Source organism: Nannobrachium achirus (genome assembly GCF_963921795.1).
Source record: "Nannobrachium achirus genome assembly, chromosome: 10".
Lineage (NCBI taxonomy): Eukaryota > Metazoa > Chordata > Actinopteri > Myctophiformes > Myctophidae > Nannobrachium > Nannobrachium achirus.
Genome location: NC_137819.1, coordinates 57,625,511 through 57,644,323, shown reverse-complemented (window position 1 = coordinate 57,644,323; position 18,813 = coordinate 57,625,511). Strand labels below are relative to the sequence as shown.

General features: G+C 43.6%; 1 protein-coding gene across 1 annotated transcript in view; it reads right to left on the bottom strand.

The window, feature by feature from the left end:
* The window catches only part of jarid2b (jumonji and AT-rich interaction domain containing 2b), a 153,856-nt gene extending 142,224 nt beyond the window's left edge, over positions 1-11,632 (bottom strand). The window contains exon 1 of the mRNA XM_080735771.1: positions 10,962-11,632. Coding sequence (XP_080591897.1) covers positions 10,962-11,006 — 45 coding nt within the window. The 5' untranslated portion in view covers positions 11,007-11,632. The remainder of the gene's footprint in view (positions 1-10,961) is intronic.
* Positions 11,633-18,813: the final 7,181 nt, after the last annotated feature.

The window sequence follows — 18,813 nt, the reverse complement described above, 5'->3', positions numbered from 1 at the left end:
ATTAATGACATATTTGACAACTTACTACTTAAAAAATAACATTGATTATGACGATTATGACAAAATAATTGCGATAATGTCAAATAATCACGATTAGACGATTATGTAATAATTGTGACAGCCCTACCCTGAAGTGCCAGCTCTGAAGCTAAGAGGAAGAGATAGCCACTGTACCAGTTGCTATAGAAACAAGAAGAGGGGGGGGGGGGGGGGGCTCCATCTGACATACATGGAGAATTAAAAGGAAAGGGGGTGGAGGGGGGCACATTTTGAAGTCACCATGGTAGCCTGCTGTTGGGTGATTTACAGACTATACAGTATTTACACACAGCAGCACATGTAACATTTGTTTATATTTGTGTTTATGCACCAACTGACTAAATTAAAAAGAGTTTAAAGAGTTATGAGAAGTAGTGAGCTCGCATGTATCGCAGCGTGGCCCTGATTTGACCGCACATTATCTCGTTTCCACGTGACATTCTTTATTACGAAAACGTAATAGAAAAAAGAAGAAGAAACAGAGACGGAGAAACAGCCAAGCCTTACGTCAACCTGTCATTGTGCTTTGCTTCTCAAGAACACAGGCTTAATATGTTTCTGAAAATTCCACCCTAGATTGAATGCATTGTTTGTCTTGTCGTAAGGTTTTTTGCTTCTTGACGATCACAGGTTGTGATTACCAGGGTTGGCCTTTTTCCCCCACAGGCATTGCAACGTTTGATCCAGGGCCAGGGGAGTCTGGACAGACATGGAGGCCAGACTCTGGCTCTCTCTTCCCTGGGTGTACCATGCACTCTACCCCCCTGCTGTGAGGCCTGGAGCAAAACAAGCAGGCAGGAAGGCAGTAAAAATACGAGGTCGAAAACAGGGAGAGCAATACCTTTGACAATCCCCAAGCTTCTCCCTATGGAAAACATAAAAGCAGCTATTTTGCCTTTGTAAAAGAAGAAAAAGGAAAAAAAGGCAGAAATAATAGATCAATAAGTACGAAAAATCAATATACCCCACCCCTGAGTCGTGTTAATTCATACAGAGCAGCTTTTCAAGTGAATCATTCTCTTTATGCTGACAAACAATGTACTATGACGGCAATCAACAGCTCGTCAAACGTAGCTAATGTTGGCTAGCACCATGACAGGCTGGAATACCTGCGCGCACGTGCGTGAGAGAGTGAGGGGGAGTCACACAGCTGTATGTGATCAAACCGGAGAAGTTTCCTTTGGCCGTGTCGAAGCAAAACAAAACGGAACAGTGGAGGCCGAGTGGAAGAAAACGCAGGAACCCAGCAGAGGAGAGAGAGGGGCAGAGAAATGGAGGATGAGTATGAGAGAAAAAAAAACGCTGAGAACATAATTATTTCACACGGGGGTTTGATCTTTCATCCAGCAAATTATTAACATACACACACAAACAAAATTCAAAGGAAGCGATGAAAGCTTCAGATAAATTCCTGCCCCTCCTCGAGGAGAGAATTCTCGGGCTAAGCATAGAGAAAATACCTCAGTTTCCTCCCTCTCTTTCCCTCTCTCTGTTGCGCTGAGTAATGGCATAGAGTGAGAGAGGTGAGGGAGGGAGGGAGGGAGAGAAAGAGAGGGGGGAGGAATCCACTCAGTATTCTATTACAAGACACGACAGGGCCGCAGAGGGAAGCAATACGTTTCTCCTGGCTGTTGGTCGGTGGGGGGTGCTCTTACGAACGTAAAGTCAACGTGTATATATTGACCTGCGAAATCAAATAAACCAAATTATTCTGCCTCATCCAATCCTCCCCCTTTGCCCCGCCTGTCTGTCTGCCTCTCCCGTTCCCTCGCATGCAAGCTGACGCAGGAAGCACAACATCCGGCAACACACAGCAGTCCACCTCCCACCCCCCCCCCCCCCCCCCGATGCACACACGCATTTCCACTTTTAGCACATGCTCTCATCCAATCCTTCAAACACATGATATTGAGCAGTGGTTCTCAACCTTTTCAGGCCGCGACCCCCAAAATAATCATATTTTGAATATAACACAGTTCTATGCAAGGCGTTGTGTGCTCTGCTATTTTCACAATTTCTGCCTCTAATATTTGACAATTTGGCCAATGTTTAATTTGTAATTTTAGAGGTATTAAAAAGTCCTTAAATTGCCACTTTAGAAATGTGCAGATACCCTCCATACACTTAAACTTTATGTTGATTTGATTACTGTTGAGTGAGAAAACAATGTTAACATTAAGCTAAACATCTGGGGACCCCCCAAAATAATTTGGGGACCCCCCTGGGGGTCACGACCCACTGATATAGAGGGTATGCGCGTGACATCATCATACCCGGACGTTATGCGGGAACGCATAACTTCTGAGTGGCAAAAAAAAAACTACTTTCTGGCCTCGACAGCCCACACATCCAAACATCCTTGAGGACAGGTTATCCCTTTTCAGCTCTGCATCAAGTATCTTTTTTTCTTTTCTTTCTTGATCAGCCAAACAACTAGCTCACACTTTTGTTTTGTAGCACTTTTTTCAAAGTGAAACCCTGTATTGTGTGAAGTAGTCGGATTTGAACTACTATCACCTTCGCTAGCGACACTTGACATCACAATTTTGAATGATTTTGCATCACTCCAGTGTTGATGGAGTAAACCAATTCCCTATCAAAATATTACATATTCATGCAAGCCAGTTCCCCTTTACATAGCTAGAGATCTTTCTCTTTTTTGTTCACGTTTAAATGTTTATAAGTCACAATCCTACTTGAGAGTCATTGCCCTGGTCGAAAACATCACATAATTAACATTTCTCTAAAGGATTGGGCAAAGACAAGCTCATCCAGTGGGACTGGACAATGAACAGCAAACAGTGGTTGTTTAGCCACTTTGCTCAACTGGTTCATTACTCCTCCAGGGAAGGAGGGGGCGTCTGCCATCCTGAATTAGGGCTTCCATCGCAAGAGGGGCCAGTCGCATGCTGAGAAGGTCTGCATTCAGGAGCTCTTTAACAGGAGGGAGGCCACCGCTTCGTAACTAGCCATGCATGTTGAAGACACAGAAATGACCGCCATAAAAAGGGGGATAATGATAGTTGAATGTAAAAAAAGAAAAACTTCAGCGCTGAAAAACACCCTTGCGAGAGATTAACTCTCAAATACCTGGAACGCGCCCGAGTCGCGTTAGATTTTAACCACTTTAACCATCATTGTATGCTTTAACCTTAGAAAAATAGCAGATATACAAGCTCACAGCGCGGCACCGAGTGCCGCGCTGCGAGCTTGTAGATCTGCTATTTTTGAAAAATCATGAAAATGTGTGAAAGTCTTTGAATATCTTTGACCCGATCTTTGACCCGACTACTAAATCCTTCCTCTAAATCAGCTGTTCTCAAACTTTTTCATGTCAAGGACACCCAAAATTACATGTATTTGGCCACAGACCCCCATCTCAAAATATGTTGTTCCAGGGACCCCCCAGAAGCAAATATTTGATTTACAAATGTTCGCTTTTAAATAGACATATTCAAAGACTTGCAAAGAAAAAATCATGATTTTTCAAAAATAGCAGATCTACAAGCTCGCAATCTGCTATTTTTCAATGGTTAAAGTAGTCAATAATCCTAGGCCTAAATGGATTAAATGAGTGCGCCCCGTCAGCCAAGTCAGCACACTGCCAAAATGGACCTAAAGAGAGCAGCCGAGGGCTCACTGGCAGGACATAGCAAAATGCTCCATCATAAAAGAAAATGATTCATAGATTACTGCACTGGGTGGCAGCCCAAAACGCCTGTAACACTTAACAAACACTGTTATGAGTGTACACCGATTCCCAGGACTCCAGTCCTCAATCCATCAACAATGTGTGTATGATCAAATCTTTTCAAAGAGTACTGCGACATGTAAACATCAAGGCGGTTTGTTTTGTTCAGTAATATCTACAAACAAGTTCACCGCTCCCCTGTCTCAGCAACATGGCTGAGATGTTCCATATTGTTGCCTACACCGTCTTGACCGGCATATGTTTCACAGTGAAATTCTGGTGTTCCGGGCAGTGGGAGACGGAGTAATGGTAGATCAATACTGACTGAAGCCCTGCGCTGTTGCTTCATCCCTCGGGGCTTAATTCTCTGGCCATGTAAAGACGACTGTGTCACAATAGAGGATCAGATGGGATTGACCGCAGGATGAAAATATAAAGAGTGTTTATTAAACTCATGTAGCGCGCAGAGAGAGAGAGAGAGAGAGAGAGAGAGAGAGAGAGAGAGAGAGAGAGAGAGAGAGATTCCTGGTGATAAATGTTGACTAATCAAATCTGTAATTTGTGTTAATCAGACCAGCCATTAATTGATTAATCATGTGAGGAAACCTGTAATAGATTAATTTAAAACCTTCATTCTGAATTTCATATTGCTAAAAGGACAGTTCAGGGCCTTGCACTCCGTTGTGAAAGCCAATACAGCACTTCCAAGTACTCAATGAGAAGCCCTGGCATAAAATATTTAAATATAAAATCCATTCTTGAGACAACAATGCCTTTAAAAGCCTCCGTCGTCTCCTTTACCATTATCCTAGCACTGTGCCCTCCGTGGTCTCACGTAAAGCCTGCAAAGACAAAGCTAAACCGTTGATTCAGCTTCATAGGGATAGTGAATGGATAAGCCTCACGCGCCACACACACACACAGCAAGCATACGTGCTCATCCGCATGATCACGCACGCACACAACCACACACACCAGAGCCTCTCAGGGCCTGACCAGCTGTCTCACTCCCCCATCTCCGTCCAAACCCACATACGCAGGAGGACATAAATCACTGCACAAAATTAAGACATGGTGTGTTCGCATGTGCACGTGCACAGTGCACACACACACACCTATTGCAACATATGCAGTAAAACACACCTACACATACTGTACACATGGTTATGTTTATATGATGTTTTTACATACACCAATGACAGTCACACCCAGGTTTGTGTCATCGTGCGAGTTAACCGTCACAAGCATAAAGTATCTGCAAGTCACCTTGCTAGGTTGGCCGTCCAAACCGGTTTAACTCCCCTCCTGACTGCGGGTGCACAGGTATGGACCTTTGACTGTGTGCGAGCACCCACACAGAAAGAGTTTGTGTTCGATGCCAACAGCTGATAAGGTAAATGGTCACATTACATAACACACATTGGTACATGTGCTTTTGTGTGTGTGTGTGTGTGTGTGTGTGTGTGTGTGTGTGTGTGTGTGTGTGTGTGTGTGTGTGTGTGTGTGTGTGTGTGTGTGTGTGTGTATGTTGTGTGTGACATAACACTGGGATAAACTGGAGTGAGCTGAGGGAGTGTGAAGTGTACGTAGAGTGTATTGGAGGACAAGAGCCAAACGGATGTTTTTTATCCTAGCACAGCTAAACAATCCACCCACGTTAAAACAAGGTGGGGACGAGGGATACTATACTGCAGTTAGTTAGCTGCATTAGTATATAGTCTGGCCAAGCCAGGCTAGATGTGTTTGGCCGCGGTACCGGCCTTACCAAATCGAAGGTGTCAGTTTAGGGAGGACTTTTAGTGGAGCAATAAAGCCCGTCAAAGCAGACCTCATTTAAAGGACCTCACTTCACACAGCAAACTAAATAACATTAAAAATGGAGGTTGGTCTCGTCTCCTTTGTTTCCCAGAGAGTTTTGTCGCGGCTGGGCCCTGTGAGAGTAGACAGGGGCCGGCGGTGGGGATGTGGGGCAGTGGCGTGGGAAGAAAGTCTCTAGATCCTTGTCCATTAGGAGTACTCATGATTACAACCACGGAGGGGGGGGGGAATGTGGGAAAAATATATACTGTTGCAGAATGCTACAATGGAATGCAGAATGCATTTCCATCAATGTCTAGAGGTGTATTTTGCATTTCTATCGGATAATCTTACCCAAAGATTTATGCATGTGCAGCGCACTGTTGGCATATGCAGCAGTACATGGCCCCTGGCGTGTTCCAAGCGCCTCTGGAGTGTTCTACGCTTTGACATGGTCATGAATGTGGCCCTGACTTGAACCATCTCGTCTTCTGAAACGAAGACACTCAGCAGAGCGGAACTGAGGTAGAGAGCAACTTGAGAAGTCGTATTTGCAATTGGCTGTGTTTCAGTGGTGCTATCGCTGTGCCACACGTTGGCTGGTGTTCAACCACGTGGTTTCACCCCTGTACCCTGGCCTTACAACCGCCGTATGGGGACTTTTTCAGGAACAGTTGCCCAGAGAACAATTCTTGGCACTAGGGACACAAAACGACACGGGCTCCGAATCAATCGTGTGGATTCTGTGGAACATTCGACAGGGCTTTTTAAAAGCTACATAGACATTCTAGTGGCTCCAGTCAATTCCCTCATCTTTTCTGCTCACTGCACATCACACTCAAATAAAAAGGTTGTTAAAAAAACCAAAGTTAAGACACACACGGTTGATGCCAGGGCCAAGATACACTTACACTCCAGGTTGCCCTGGTAACTGCAGTGAGTGTGAGGTTCGCGACAGTGCAACCCTGCCATGTTGTGCACATGAAGAGAAGGGCGCCAGTGAAAGAGGAATTTGCATTGAAACATAAGGTTAAATGAAGCGCATTGAGGCTCTCTTCATGGGCCGACATGGGGCCCACAGGTCAATTGGACGGCCCCAGAACTGGAAAGGGATGATAGGATCGGGAGAGAGAGAGAGAGAGAGAGAGAGATGGGAGGGAGAGAGAAGGGAGGAAGAGAAAAGAGGAAGAGAAGAGAGTGTTTGCCCCACGCTCTATTTTTATTTCCACTTCTTCTAGTGCACCCTCAACAAACAAACACACACTGCAGTGGAGGTTCAAATTTGGCCCTCATCAGTTGTGTGCCTGCTGATGAAACAAACACTGACAGCCTCTTTACATTTGTAAAGACCCCAGTAGCAGCTGTGCTTGTCCCACACACACACACACACACACACACACCATGCACACCCACTCCCTCACAGGCACTGCCTTTGAATCAGAGGCCTACAGCCCCAGCTGGGGCCGGCAGGAAAAGCAGACTCGGCACAAAATGGACCCTGGCTGCATGGCGCAGTTCTCTGCCATGCTGTCCTGCAACTCTTCCACTGCACGCACACACACACGCACACACACACACACTGTCATGTTCTGTTAATCAGAACAACGCTGCCGCACATTAGTGCTTCATACCTCACTCATTAACCCACGCCGTTATTCAGATAACATTTTAACTAGAACATAGTTTTGAAACAGTTCAGCAACAACTCTTGCACTCACCACTATCACTAATCAGCTTGCCAACAAAAGGTATTAATGATGCAACATCCTCAGGGAGAAAACAACAAAAAACCTAAACACCAGGTTAAGACCACTCCCACTCCCTTCATGTTGGCTTCTGTCACTCACAGAGGAAACTGGTAATTGCATGCGGCCTTGTTTGCTTTTATTAAGCCCACCACCACACACACCCGTTTGCTTTTATTAAAGGACCCCACACATACACACTTTCCTTTCTGTTCATGACTGATGAATTTTAAAAACACTCAATGACATTATGTTTGTTGAAGGAAGAGTAACAACCCGTACTCGTGTTTCAAGGGAATGGTTAAGCCAAGCATGTATAATTGTCTTACGCTAATTAGGGTTGGGGGGGCGGGGGGGGGGGGGGTTGTGCAAGCGGGTTGGTAGGCTATAAGAGGAGGTGAGTGGGGGTCATTTGTTTTTTGTTGTTTCTTTTTTTTTGGGGGGGGGGGGCATCTCAAAGCTTGGTGGGGATGGGGGGGGTGGCGGGAATGGGGGGGGGCCTTGGGGACCTGACTCGTCCAGGGTGTTATACGCACTGAGCCTAGTTTGGTCTGAGCCAGACTCAATAACAACCTCAGCTGCTGAAAAAAAACGTGGCAGATGTGAGGCACGTGCACGCACGTACGGGTGGAAGAAAAGAAGAAAAAACATGCACGCCCACTTCACGAACGTGCACAAAGGCACATCATTCCCAACCCTGGACGTTTTGGCTCCAGTGCTAATTATAACCCCCCCAAGTTATGAATAGACCGTATACAAAAATGGCATGTCCAGTTTTAAAGTGACATTGTTGGACCTCTCAGCCGGGCTCAGATTAAGCGGGGACTTTTTGTTCAGTTACTCATTACTGCCAGGGCACATCCTGCTTCCTCAATGCATAGACGGTCGCAAATCAGCTGACTATATCTAAAAATGTGGAAATGTTTTAGTCATTAAACAAGAATATGAGATCGCCCAAACATGGTGGACCAAGAGGTCATCTGGCCTACATTAAGTCTTTAAACAGGGTCATCTTCGTCTGTAAGACTTCTAAGGAGTGGTTAGTGTGCAGAGAACCATGGCATGAGTTAACATTTATGACCAGTGGCAAATCAAACGTAGGCTGCAGTAATTAAACAGCAAAACACTACAGTAAATGGCAATTCCGGCATTTAAATGTTGAGTCTGTTCGCCAGACTATGTTTTGGGTTCATGTAGCCTACTTTCGCTGAAACTGCAAAAAAAAAAAAAAAAAGGAAAATAGGCACCATGCAGCAGCTGTGAATGAACCCACGTGGGTAGTTTAAATGCCTAAACATTTTAAAGAGAGAGAGAAGGAAAAAGAAACAACAAAGAAGACATTTATACTTTTCCTGTGGATCCATCATTGCTACTGTAGCAATGATACTCACAATAGGCTGCATCCATAATCGTTTAATCGTGAATTTGATAGCCAAATAGTCCTTGCTCACAATCACAAGATAGGAAAGAAGTGAAAACTATACTCTGCTGGAATTGAAGGAAGCCACACGGGGGAAAGGGGGGTTCGGAATGCATGAAAAACCTCTTTGTCATGACATCACGCGTGCTTTCGATTATCATTAATTGTTTCAGTATTCTCAAACCTGTTGCTCAAACTCGTCTCATCAATAAAAATGTCATGGGAAGTAAAACAAAAAAATAGACAGTTCTTTAATTATTCTATAAACCAAACAAGCCTCGGGACTGGGACAACAAGCGGAGACTTCAGATGATTCCAATTGCTCGAGTGGGGGGGGGCAATCCGATGTGCAATCTAACGCAACAACAACAGTGTCAATGACGATAATCCATTGCAACAAATGCAAATTAAAACACGAGAAGAAGCGCTAAACTTTAGCCCAGAGGACACGCTCATGGGCTTGGAGGTGAAAACGATACATGGTAAACTTGGCCGCACGATATGCTGAGCACACACTTTACAAGATTAGATCTTTGTTGCATCTGTGCAGAGAGAGAGAGAGAGAGACAGACAGACAGACAGACAGACAGACAGACAGACCGGGCGAACAATCCAGAACACAACCAACAAACCCAAACTAACCACATTGTCTATAACTACTGGGTATTTAGCGATTATTTGCTCAAATTCAGCGGCGTTACAGTTACTTTATTGCAGGAAGAAAATGGTTGCTTCTTGTTCTTGGTATCGCTTCACACCACACACACACACACTCGTGAGCCTCTGCAATGCGACTGAAAACACAGACAGGCTCCTTAAAAAACGTCTAGATCACTCAAAACAACCGCGTGTCCGCTCAAACTGGACCTGGATATGTGCATTAAGACAGAGAGAGTGCATTGCAAGGAATGGAATAATGCCTCTCGGTGGTGCCTCTCTCGTCCACTGCAAAGATCTTCCATTCCGTTCACACACAGACAGAGGTCACACTCTTCAATCCCACTAGTGTATACTTCCGTCGTACGACGGAGTCGCTTGTCGAAAAGAGACGATCTTCAAGGCAGCGTGACAACGCGTCGCGGCGTCAGCTTTCAGATCCGTTCTTTTAGGGCAGTGGGTTTCACTTTAATATCGAGGAGGTCCATTATTTATCAGGCATTTGAGCCACGGACCACCATTTGATGAGATTTAGCCTCTCAGACCTAAAACTTTGGTCGTTGGATAGGATTTTGTCCACAATTCCATGCGGTATTGATGTTGGTACCATAGGTGACATAAGGTAAACTGTGATCAAAAATTATATAAATATTAATTGCGGGTGTTTAATAATTTAACTCTTGAGAATGAGATTGAGGTCCATTTGGTTACCAACTCCCCATCGTTTAGCTGGGGCCCACCTGGAAGCCCCTCCTCAAAGGACCACTGGTGGTCCCCGGTTGAAAGCCACTAGTTTTAGGGCAAGCGACGCCGTCGTACGGCGGAGCACAAACTTAAGCATTATGGGGAGAATTAAAGAGCCACGGCAGTCCAACGAAATCATGTCGGTGCTCCTCGGGAGAGAGAGAGCCTCTCTCTTCTACACTGCAACAAATACGCTCCACCCGAGAAGAACACACTCTGAAACACCCAACTACGAATGCACCACAATGAGCTGCCATAATAAAGGGTTTCCTTTTGGTAAATGACACAGTTTAAAGCTCGGAGAATGAATGCCCAGCATGGGGTGATAAATGGAACCCGGAATAGAAGCTCTGTGCTGAGCCATGGCCGACAGGCTCTTCTTCACGGCTCCAGTCTGAATAGAGGAGGCTGTGGGGAGCAAACAAAGCCATCCCGAAAACACAATCACGTATAAACTCCTTTAATTCACAACACATCCCCTTTCTCTTAAACAGCAGCGGAACACGTCCATCTGCATCCCCAACATCAGGCATAAAGACCATTATAAATGCGCAAAAAAGCCTTCTTCCACCCAGAACCTTAATGCTGCTGTAATAGCCCGAAATTGTGCCCCACCATGTCGAAGAAACGTATGAATATGCACGGTGAATAAACGTTGTCCGTTGAAGATAAATACAATAGTCATGTAATTGTTAACACGTGGAGGGGGGGGGGGGACTCTGGCGTCTTTAAAAGGCTATTTGACCCAAATAGGATACAGCTGCGTAATCATAACCTTCACAGTCCGCCGATGAAAGTTTATGCATTTTCATCAAAACAAGGCGAAAGGCAAACTTGAAAAGACGACGGCATACGGTCGATTACTTACATATTTCTTTTGAATGATATTCCTCTTAGGTCTTTCTTTGCTCATTGTGCAATCCAAAGTGTTTCGCTATAAAGAGAATGGCCACATGAATGTCTTTTCTTTGACTCTCCTCGCGTCTCCCGGAGCTCCAAGCCAGCAGTAACACCAAATGACGGGTTTAAATCCCCGGCTCCGCTGCGTGGAAAAAAAGCTCGCTGCCTCTCTTCTTTTTTGCAGAACAAAATCCTCGTTCTCGGCGACTATTTGGATAGAAATCCTTCCCGAAACGGTCGATTAGGGCTCGGCGACGAGCACTGACGGACAAAACCCGCACTCACGAAGGCATAACATAGTAGAAAAACAACGATTCACAACGATAACTTCCATTCGCGAAAACGACCAGCTCGGCTTCTTCTCTTCTTGTCCTTCTCCTCTCGCACGCAGCTCGGCTCCCCCACCGGCTCTTTCCAAAGACATGAATATTATTATAATAGCCTACGTAAAAACATCATCACCAAACGCCACGGCCGCAGAACAACATTAAGATATAGTTACATCTTGTTTTCTGACGGCGGAGAATCGACGAAAAGGCAAATAAATAGAATAAAATACAAATTTGGGTTGTTTTCTTTTTTCGTGGGGGGTGCTGGAGCTTTTTTTTGCAGACGACGAGAGAAACTCTCCAGCGGGCACTGCTGTTCTGTTCTGTTTGAGGCTCAGCTCCTTTCTTCCACACATCCACGCACATCCAGCCTATCACCACGCGGCCCATGCAGCGGCAACTTCAAAACCACATTTAAGCCTCTTCTATGCCCTGGTTACGACGGTGTCGCTCGCCCAAAAGAACTAGTTTATAGCAGTTCAGTTGTTCTCAAACTTTTTCATGTCAAGCAGTCGAGGACCCCCAAATTGACACTTATCAGCCCGAGGACCCCTATTTGAAAAGAATGTACATGTAATGTGTTACGGCTACATTGAGCATAGATTATATTATAACCAGGCCAGGGTAACATTAAAAATGTACTTCTATCTATCTATCTATCTATCTATCTATCTATCTATCTGAATATTTTAGTCAGAAATGTAAACAGCTCTTGCTAAATTAAGGCTAAAAGGATGACACAAAGACAACACAACTTAAAATACTTATTAGGCGTGTATAGAAGGCTAATTAAATTCACTTCACATTTTTGCATTTCTTGCAGTGTTTCAAAATCACACTTATCCATCCATCCATCTTCAACCGCTTATCCGGAATCGGGTCGCGGGGGTAACAGTTCCAACTGAGACTTATCCCTCTATATATTTCTCATACTAAATTAATTAAATGTAGGTGAATTAAAACCAAAATATTTTATCAGGGTCACTAGGACTACTCAGGGGTCCATGGACTAATTAAAGTTAAAGTGGGGTTCCATGATATAGAACAGTTTGAAACCTCTGTCTGATAATCTATTATGAGTCTAATAATCTATTGTCTACAATCGAGGAGAGCTGGTTTAAGTTGGAGTTCTGTTCCCTGTCCCATTGCAGTACTGAACAAAACCTCATTGTGACAGTTGTTTCATGGGCTGTACTGTCTGTTTCTTGGTTGAACTGGCTATGAAAACTCCCTCTGGGACATGCAAGTCAAAATCAAAATCTAATGGTCAAGGTTCTTCACCGAGTCCGAGTGGCACTTGTAGCCTATCGATCAACAACTGTCTCATGTGCTCATCACAACACTTATTGTTATGTAGATTCAAGAGATTCTACTCCCTTGATCATCTGCTAAAATGAAAGCATGTGTATGTTGCCTGTTAAGTCAGTGTAGAAGAGACCACCTCCAACCACTGCAGATGCATTAGTTATACTGTATTAACATAGCCTACACTACCATACAAATTGGTTAAAATGTTTTATTCAATGAAATAAGTTCCAGATTGCAGCTCAAAGCTTAAAGATGGCAACCACTTGGTTTGAGCATTATAATGACAACATGTAGGCCTAGTGCAGGGCAGGGATCTCAGAACTCCCTCTGATGCAGACTAACTGGTCCTGATGACAGTGTGAATTCAGTGGCAGTCTGTGTGTACAAACGACGGAATGTTTTTTGCAGGTCTTTCAGTCCGGGTGTATCAAAAAAGCATGGAGATCACCCTAAACCTAACCTTAATCCTAAACTCAGTAAAACTAACGCTGGTGAATGCTAACCTGTCGAAATGCTAACCTGTCGACGCTGGTGAATGCTAACCTGGTGAATGTTAAACTGGTTGGACCAACGGTGCTTACTTAACCCAGTTGCTTTTTTGATACACTTGGACTGAAAGACCTGCAAAAAACACTCTCCTGCATGTATACAAACATAGGTACAGAAGAAAATGTCTGTCTTCCATGACATATTACTGACAATTCTGTACCTTCTATTAATTAATTAGTTAATTAAGCTGTATTTATTTAATTGTAAACCCTTATTTAAAATGCCAAAACTGGTAGATAAATAACAATACATTCTTATGGATATTTATATTGTTAATTTAAGACCATGTGAATATTTCTTTTTGGCATATATTTATGAGCTGTCTATTAAGTGAAGGGCTGTGTTTCCTAAAAAGCAAGAAAGAGATCTCTCTGAAAGCATATTCAGTCCCTGCCTGCCCTGAATTCCACATAAAGTTTGGCCATGTTTGCCGGAATCCAAGAAATCCTTCTGATTTCATTATCACCCACGTAACGAGGAAAGGCTTATTGATTCATCATCCGTGTTTCATGAAGATTTACCATAACATTCCCAATGATCAAAGCTCCGAACTTGCATGCCCATGAATGCATGAACAAAGACACCAAATCAATAGCGGACAGATCAATAATTCTAAGTGAGGCTCGTGGACGACATGATATTTATGTAGTCCTCCATTAAATCATGATTCATCTCATATGAATGGAATACATTGGATTTACGGATCAGGAAGATACTGGTTATAATACAATATGGATAAAGGCCAGTGGATAATGGTAATGGTACTTTAAAAGGAAACCATTTATATGGAATTCAAATGTTATGCCTACAGTGTGTTCTGCTAATAAAAATGCACATCACAGCAGGTATGAAATCCAAGAACTTGCACATTACAAAATGTTGTTGTTCATACTGGTAATTGTTTGAAAATAATGAAAATAGATCTGCCATCTGCTATTCTGGAATATTACATTTACAATTTTAAATGGAATCAATATGGTTAGAGCTTGTTAATAAAACGGACAGATTTAGGTCTCTGCATATACGGTATGGAAGACATTAACTTTTGATGGCAAAGAAGACCATTGGGTTATTCTGACACCAGGCTGTGAATATACAGCCTTTAACCCAGCCATCATATTGTGCTCTCTGGGGGATTTAGCGGGGTCCCCTGCCCTCCTTGTGCTGACATTTAGGTCCATATGAATCAATGAGACAGGCAGTACAGGGACGCCTTCGTAACACACACACACGCACGCACGCACGCACGCACGCACGCACATACACACACTACTACAATTTCATCGAAGTGTAGAAATGAAGAACCTAAATAAATAAGAGTGGAAGGAAATCTAATATTTTCCACTGTCTGATAAGACATTTCCCCCTCCCCTTCCGCACCGGTCCTGCTACCCTTTAAAAGAGTTACGTTGTTTCAAACATCCAAGGAGTGGTAACATTAATGCATTTTGTTCCACATCAACAACATATTACAGTATAGGTCTACTCTTTGATTGATTGATTGAAGACTTTATTAGAAGTTTGCATAAAGGTACAGTTTCATGACGGTACAGTTCACTGGTACTAGGTCTACTAAAAGGAGATCCTAGAAAAGACTAAGCTTATTTCCACAGGAAACCATTTAAGTATCTCATATAACATTGAATGACAGACGAATAGAACACATAGAATACTCTGTGTAGATATGTCTTTGTATGACCACGTAAAATGTATACTGTTTCTGTCTGCCTGTCTATACAGACACACATACATAAATTCGATTAAATATAAATTGTGGTAAGCCATAACTCTGCCAATTAAGATGCTTTATTGAGATGCACTGAGATTTGAACCTTCAACACTAGTAGTAAAGTGACACATTTCCTTTATACCATTGACCTATGAACGGAATCATTGCTTGTTTTGGTGACAAGTTATATTACGTCTATGACAATTTTATAATCAGTGCTTATCCTGAGGACGCCACTGAAAAGGGACACGACTTACCTTATGTGTTCTTGAATCAACTGTCCTGTACATGTACCATGTTATACAGTGTGGCTCTGAAGTGAACCACAAGCTCACAACGCCTCACATTGTTATGCATTGTGAGCTTGCCTTGTATATCAGCTATTTCCAAATGAAAGCAGCTGTGATTATCATATATATTTTTTATTTTAAGATATCTTTGTGGCTTTTTTGGCCTTTATTTATAGATTTACAGTATAGACAGACAGGAAATGGAGCGAGAGATGGGGAGAGACATGCAGCAAAGATCTTCTGGAATGGCTACACACCTACAGTATAGTGTCACTGTCGGGCAGTTTCAACTTTGTATGTTTTTTTTTTCGTAAAGTAAAGCCCCGCTTCATCATACAAGATCATCACACAAAACAAGTGAAAATGGCAGATCTACAAGCACACTGTAGATCGGCTATTTTCACTAGTTTAAATCATTTTTTTAAAAATAACAAAAAAGGAAGGTTTTGGACATAAAAGTTTCCCACCCGAAAACGACGATAGCTACACATCAGCCTATAGTGTGTGCCAGCGGCTACGTCATTGTAGTCCTTAGCGGCCATTTCTTGGGTAAAAACACAGGTGTTTCAATTGTTTGATTGCATAGAACTAATGCTATAGTCTAATCAGAACACCTGTGTAAGGCTGTGTTTACCCAAGAAATGGCCGCTCTTAGAACTACATTTGGCACACCCTATAGGTGCCTGGACCACTGGACCCCTGGACCAATGGACCACGGGCCAAGCCTAAAGCAGCTGTGATTATGACGATGGTATTAAAACGTGAACACTGGTCTACCAGTCAGTTCAGTATAACGACGCAAGTCCACCATTCCAGTTCAGTAACGAGACTAAGGTTCTGCGCCAGACGCTTGCTGGAAATACTGGACTCAATAACTACTTGACTTCATCTTGTCCTGGCAATGAGCAGACTTGTGAAAAATATCCCTGCCAGTTTTGATATGTGTGTTTTGTTATGTGTGTGTCTGTGTATGTGCACGTGTCTTGTAATGTGTACGTATGCGTGTTGTTCTGTGTATGCACTGTATATGAACATGCATGTTATGTGTAGCCTGTGTGCATGTGTGTGGTTTCAAGGGGGCTGTTTTGGCTGCACTGGACTGGTAAAGCAGACCAAAGAGTCAACCCTGGGGTTGTATGCTAGTGTGTGTGTGTGTGTGTGTGTGTGTGTGTGTGTGTGTGTGTGTGTGTGTGTGTGTGTGTGTGTGTGTGTGTGTGTGTGTGTGTGTGTGTGTGTGTGCGTGCGTGCGTGTGTTTGTGTTTATGCGTGTGTGTGCGTGTGTGAGTGAAGGAGGAGGCCAGGGATTGATTAGAGCTTTCGCTCTCAATGTGGTTAATTGCCCAGTGAGGCTGAGCAGACGGTGCAGGCCAGATTGATGTCCGATAGCCAAGTGGAGGGGGGAGTTGGAGTGTGTGCGTGTGTGTGTGTGTGTGTGTGTGTGTGTGTGTGTGTGTGTGTGTGTGTGTGTGTGTGTGTGTGTGAGAGAGAGAGAGAGAGAGAGAGAGAGAGAGAGAGAGAGAGAGAGAGAGATGGAGGAGTTGTGTGTGTGTGTGTGTGTGTGTGTGTGTGTGTGTGTGTCTGGGGTGGGGGTGAGGGTGAGGGGGCGAGGGGACGGCAGGGGGACAGGGGACGACGACACTTGATTTACTGGACAGCTTGGAGCAGAGTAAAACAATGAATCCCAAATTAATGTTGAAAGATTGAATGTTTAAATATCGCACGCTCCGGAAGTAAACCCAAAGGGCTTTTCCTTTCAAAAAAGGCAAAAGGAACACCCCCCCCCCCTCCCCCCTAAAAAAAGTCTATTGTACGCACATCTGCTCCCAACAAAAACAAACACAAATTGAAATAAAGGACAAAATATATTCAGCTGTGTCACCTTTTTTGTATTTGGCATGCGTAATTGAGATGGATTATTTATTCATGCGTTTGTTTGTATCAACAATCTCTGTAGTGTGCTTTTTCTGGGATACCTCATTTTGATTTGGCTTAATAACTGTGTGTAGATATGAAACGGTATGTCACAAAGCGACCTGCTTCTGTGTTCATTAGCCGCTTTCCAATCCAAGGGATCTGCACTACATAGTGCGCATTTCAAGGGCGATGATGTCACTGGGCCGCGCCGAGTGCGCTGTCCCATTTCGTAGACCGTGTTAACCTACCCTTGGAAGCATACAGCCGATGGTCACTTCAAGCACTTCGTTGGAGAGCGGCGTCCCACAATGCAACGCGATTCAACCCGAATCAAAGCGAAAACAACCGAGTTTGAGCATCGCATTAAAAGAGCTACTACTGCCCGCCTCGGTTCGACTCATGCTGGTTCTCAATTCTCCTCGTACGTCGCAACGATATTTTAAAATAGGCTGTGTCATGGTGAATTATGAAAAAATACTATCCTAAAATGTCTAAAAGGTTAATTCCCCGTCTCAAAAAAATAAGTTTGGGGCGTTTAAGACGGTTTAAAATGGTTTAAAAGTACAGCGGGGGGGGGAATGGCGGACGATTGTTTTTTTGCGTCCGGAAGTTCTCGGCTATGCACTTGGCAGTGCTGTCCCATTTCACAGGCAAAATGTGCACTTCACAGGACAACTACACTAGCACTACCCTAGCTAGGGCTACACTACGAAGGGCGCACACTCTGAATTGAGAAGCGGCTATTGTCTCCTACTTTGCTGGGGGAACCCAGTGGTGCTTATTATGGATATAATGACACATCTTAGTCACATTTAATGTATGTGAACGTACCTGCCAATAAGCAGATTATGTTTCTCATTCTCATTCTGATTATTCATGTCAAACAAATGCTTCACAGAGGCCCCTGTGGATTGATTTACTTCCACTTCCGTGACCACTGTGGAAGCACAGCATTGTTTCTGTATGAAAGGGGTGTCGCACCAAATTCTGGGCCCTGGGTACAAGGATTCACTGTATTATTTTGTGCTTTAACTATTGAAAAAATAGCAGATATACAAGCTTGGTGCCACGCTGAGAACTTGTAGATCTAATCGTGGAAATGTGTTCAAGTTTTTGAATAGGCCTATTTCAAATCCTTATAAGGTTTTTTGAAAAAAATATGTTTCTATGTCAGTGGTGCTCAAACCTTATCATGTGACGGACCCCCAAAATGATATGTATTTGGCCACGGACACCCATCTCAAAATATTTAGCTTCAGGGACCCCCACAGAAGAAAATATTGAGTTACAAATGTTCGCTTAAAACATTGAAAGATTTGCACACATTTTCATGACTTGAAATAGCAGATCTACATGCTTGTAGATCTGCTATTTCTCAATAGTTAAAGCACAAAATAATTAAGGCCCCTCCACCTTGGGCCCTAGTAACTCAGTCCCCCCCCCCCCCTTGTGACACCCCTGGAAATGTCTGTCCTATGCATTTCTTTCTATGAGCGGTGTCAGGAGTTTTCTCTCCTCTCATTATTTTCCACATCTTGCTTATGCTTTACGAGAACATTATCATCTCCTTATCCTGGCATATCAGAGCGCTACTCGTTTCTGTCAGGCTCTGGGCTTATGTTTAATTGAATGTCACCTCGCTCTAGTCTAGACTGTTTGAAAGCTAAAATCCTCGAACAGAACTTTCGTATCACTTCAAAT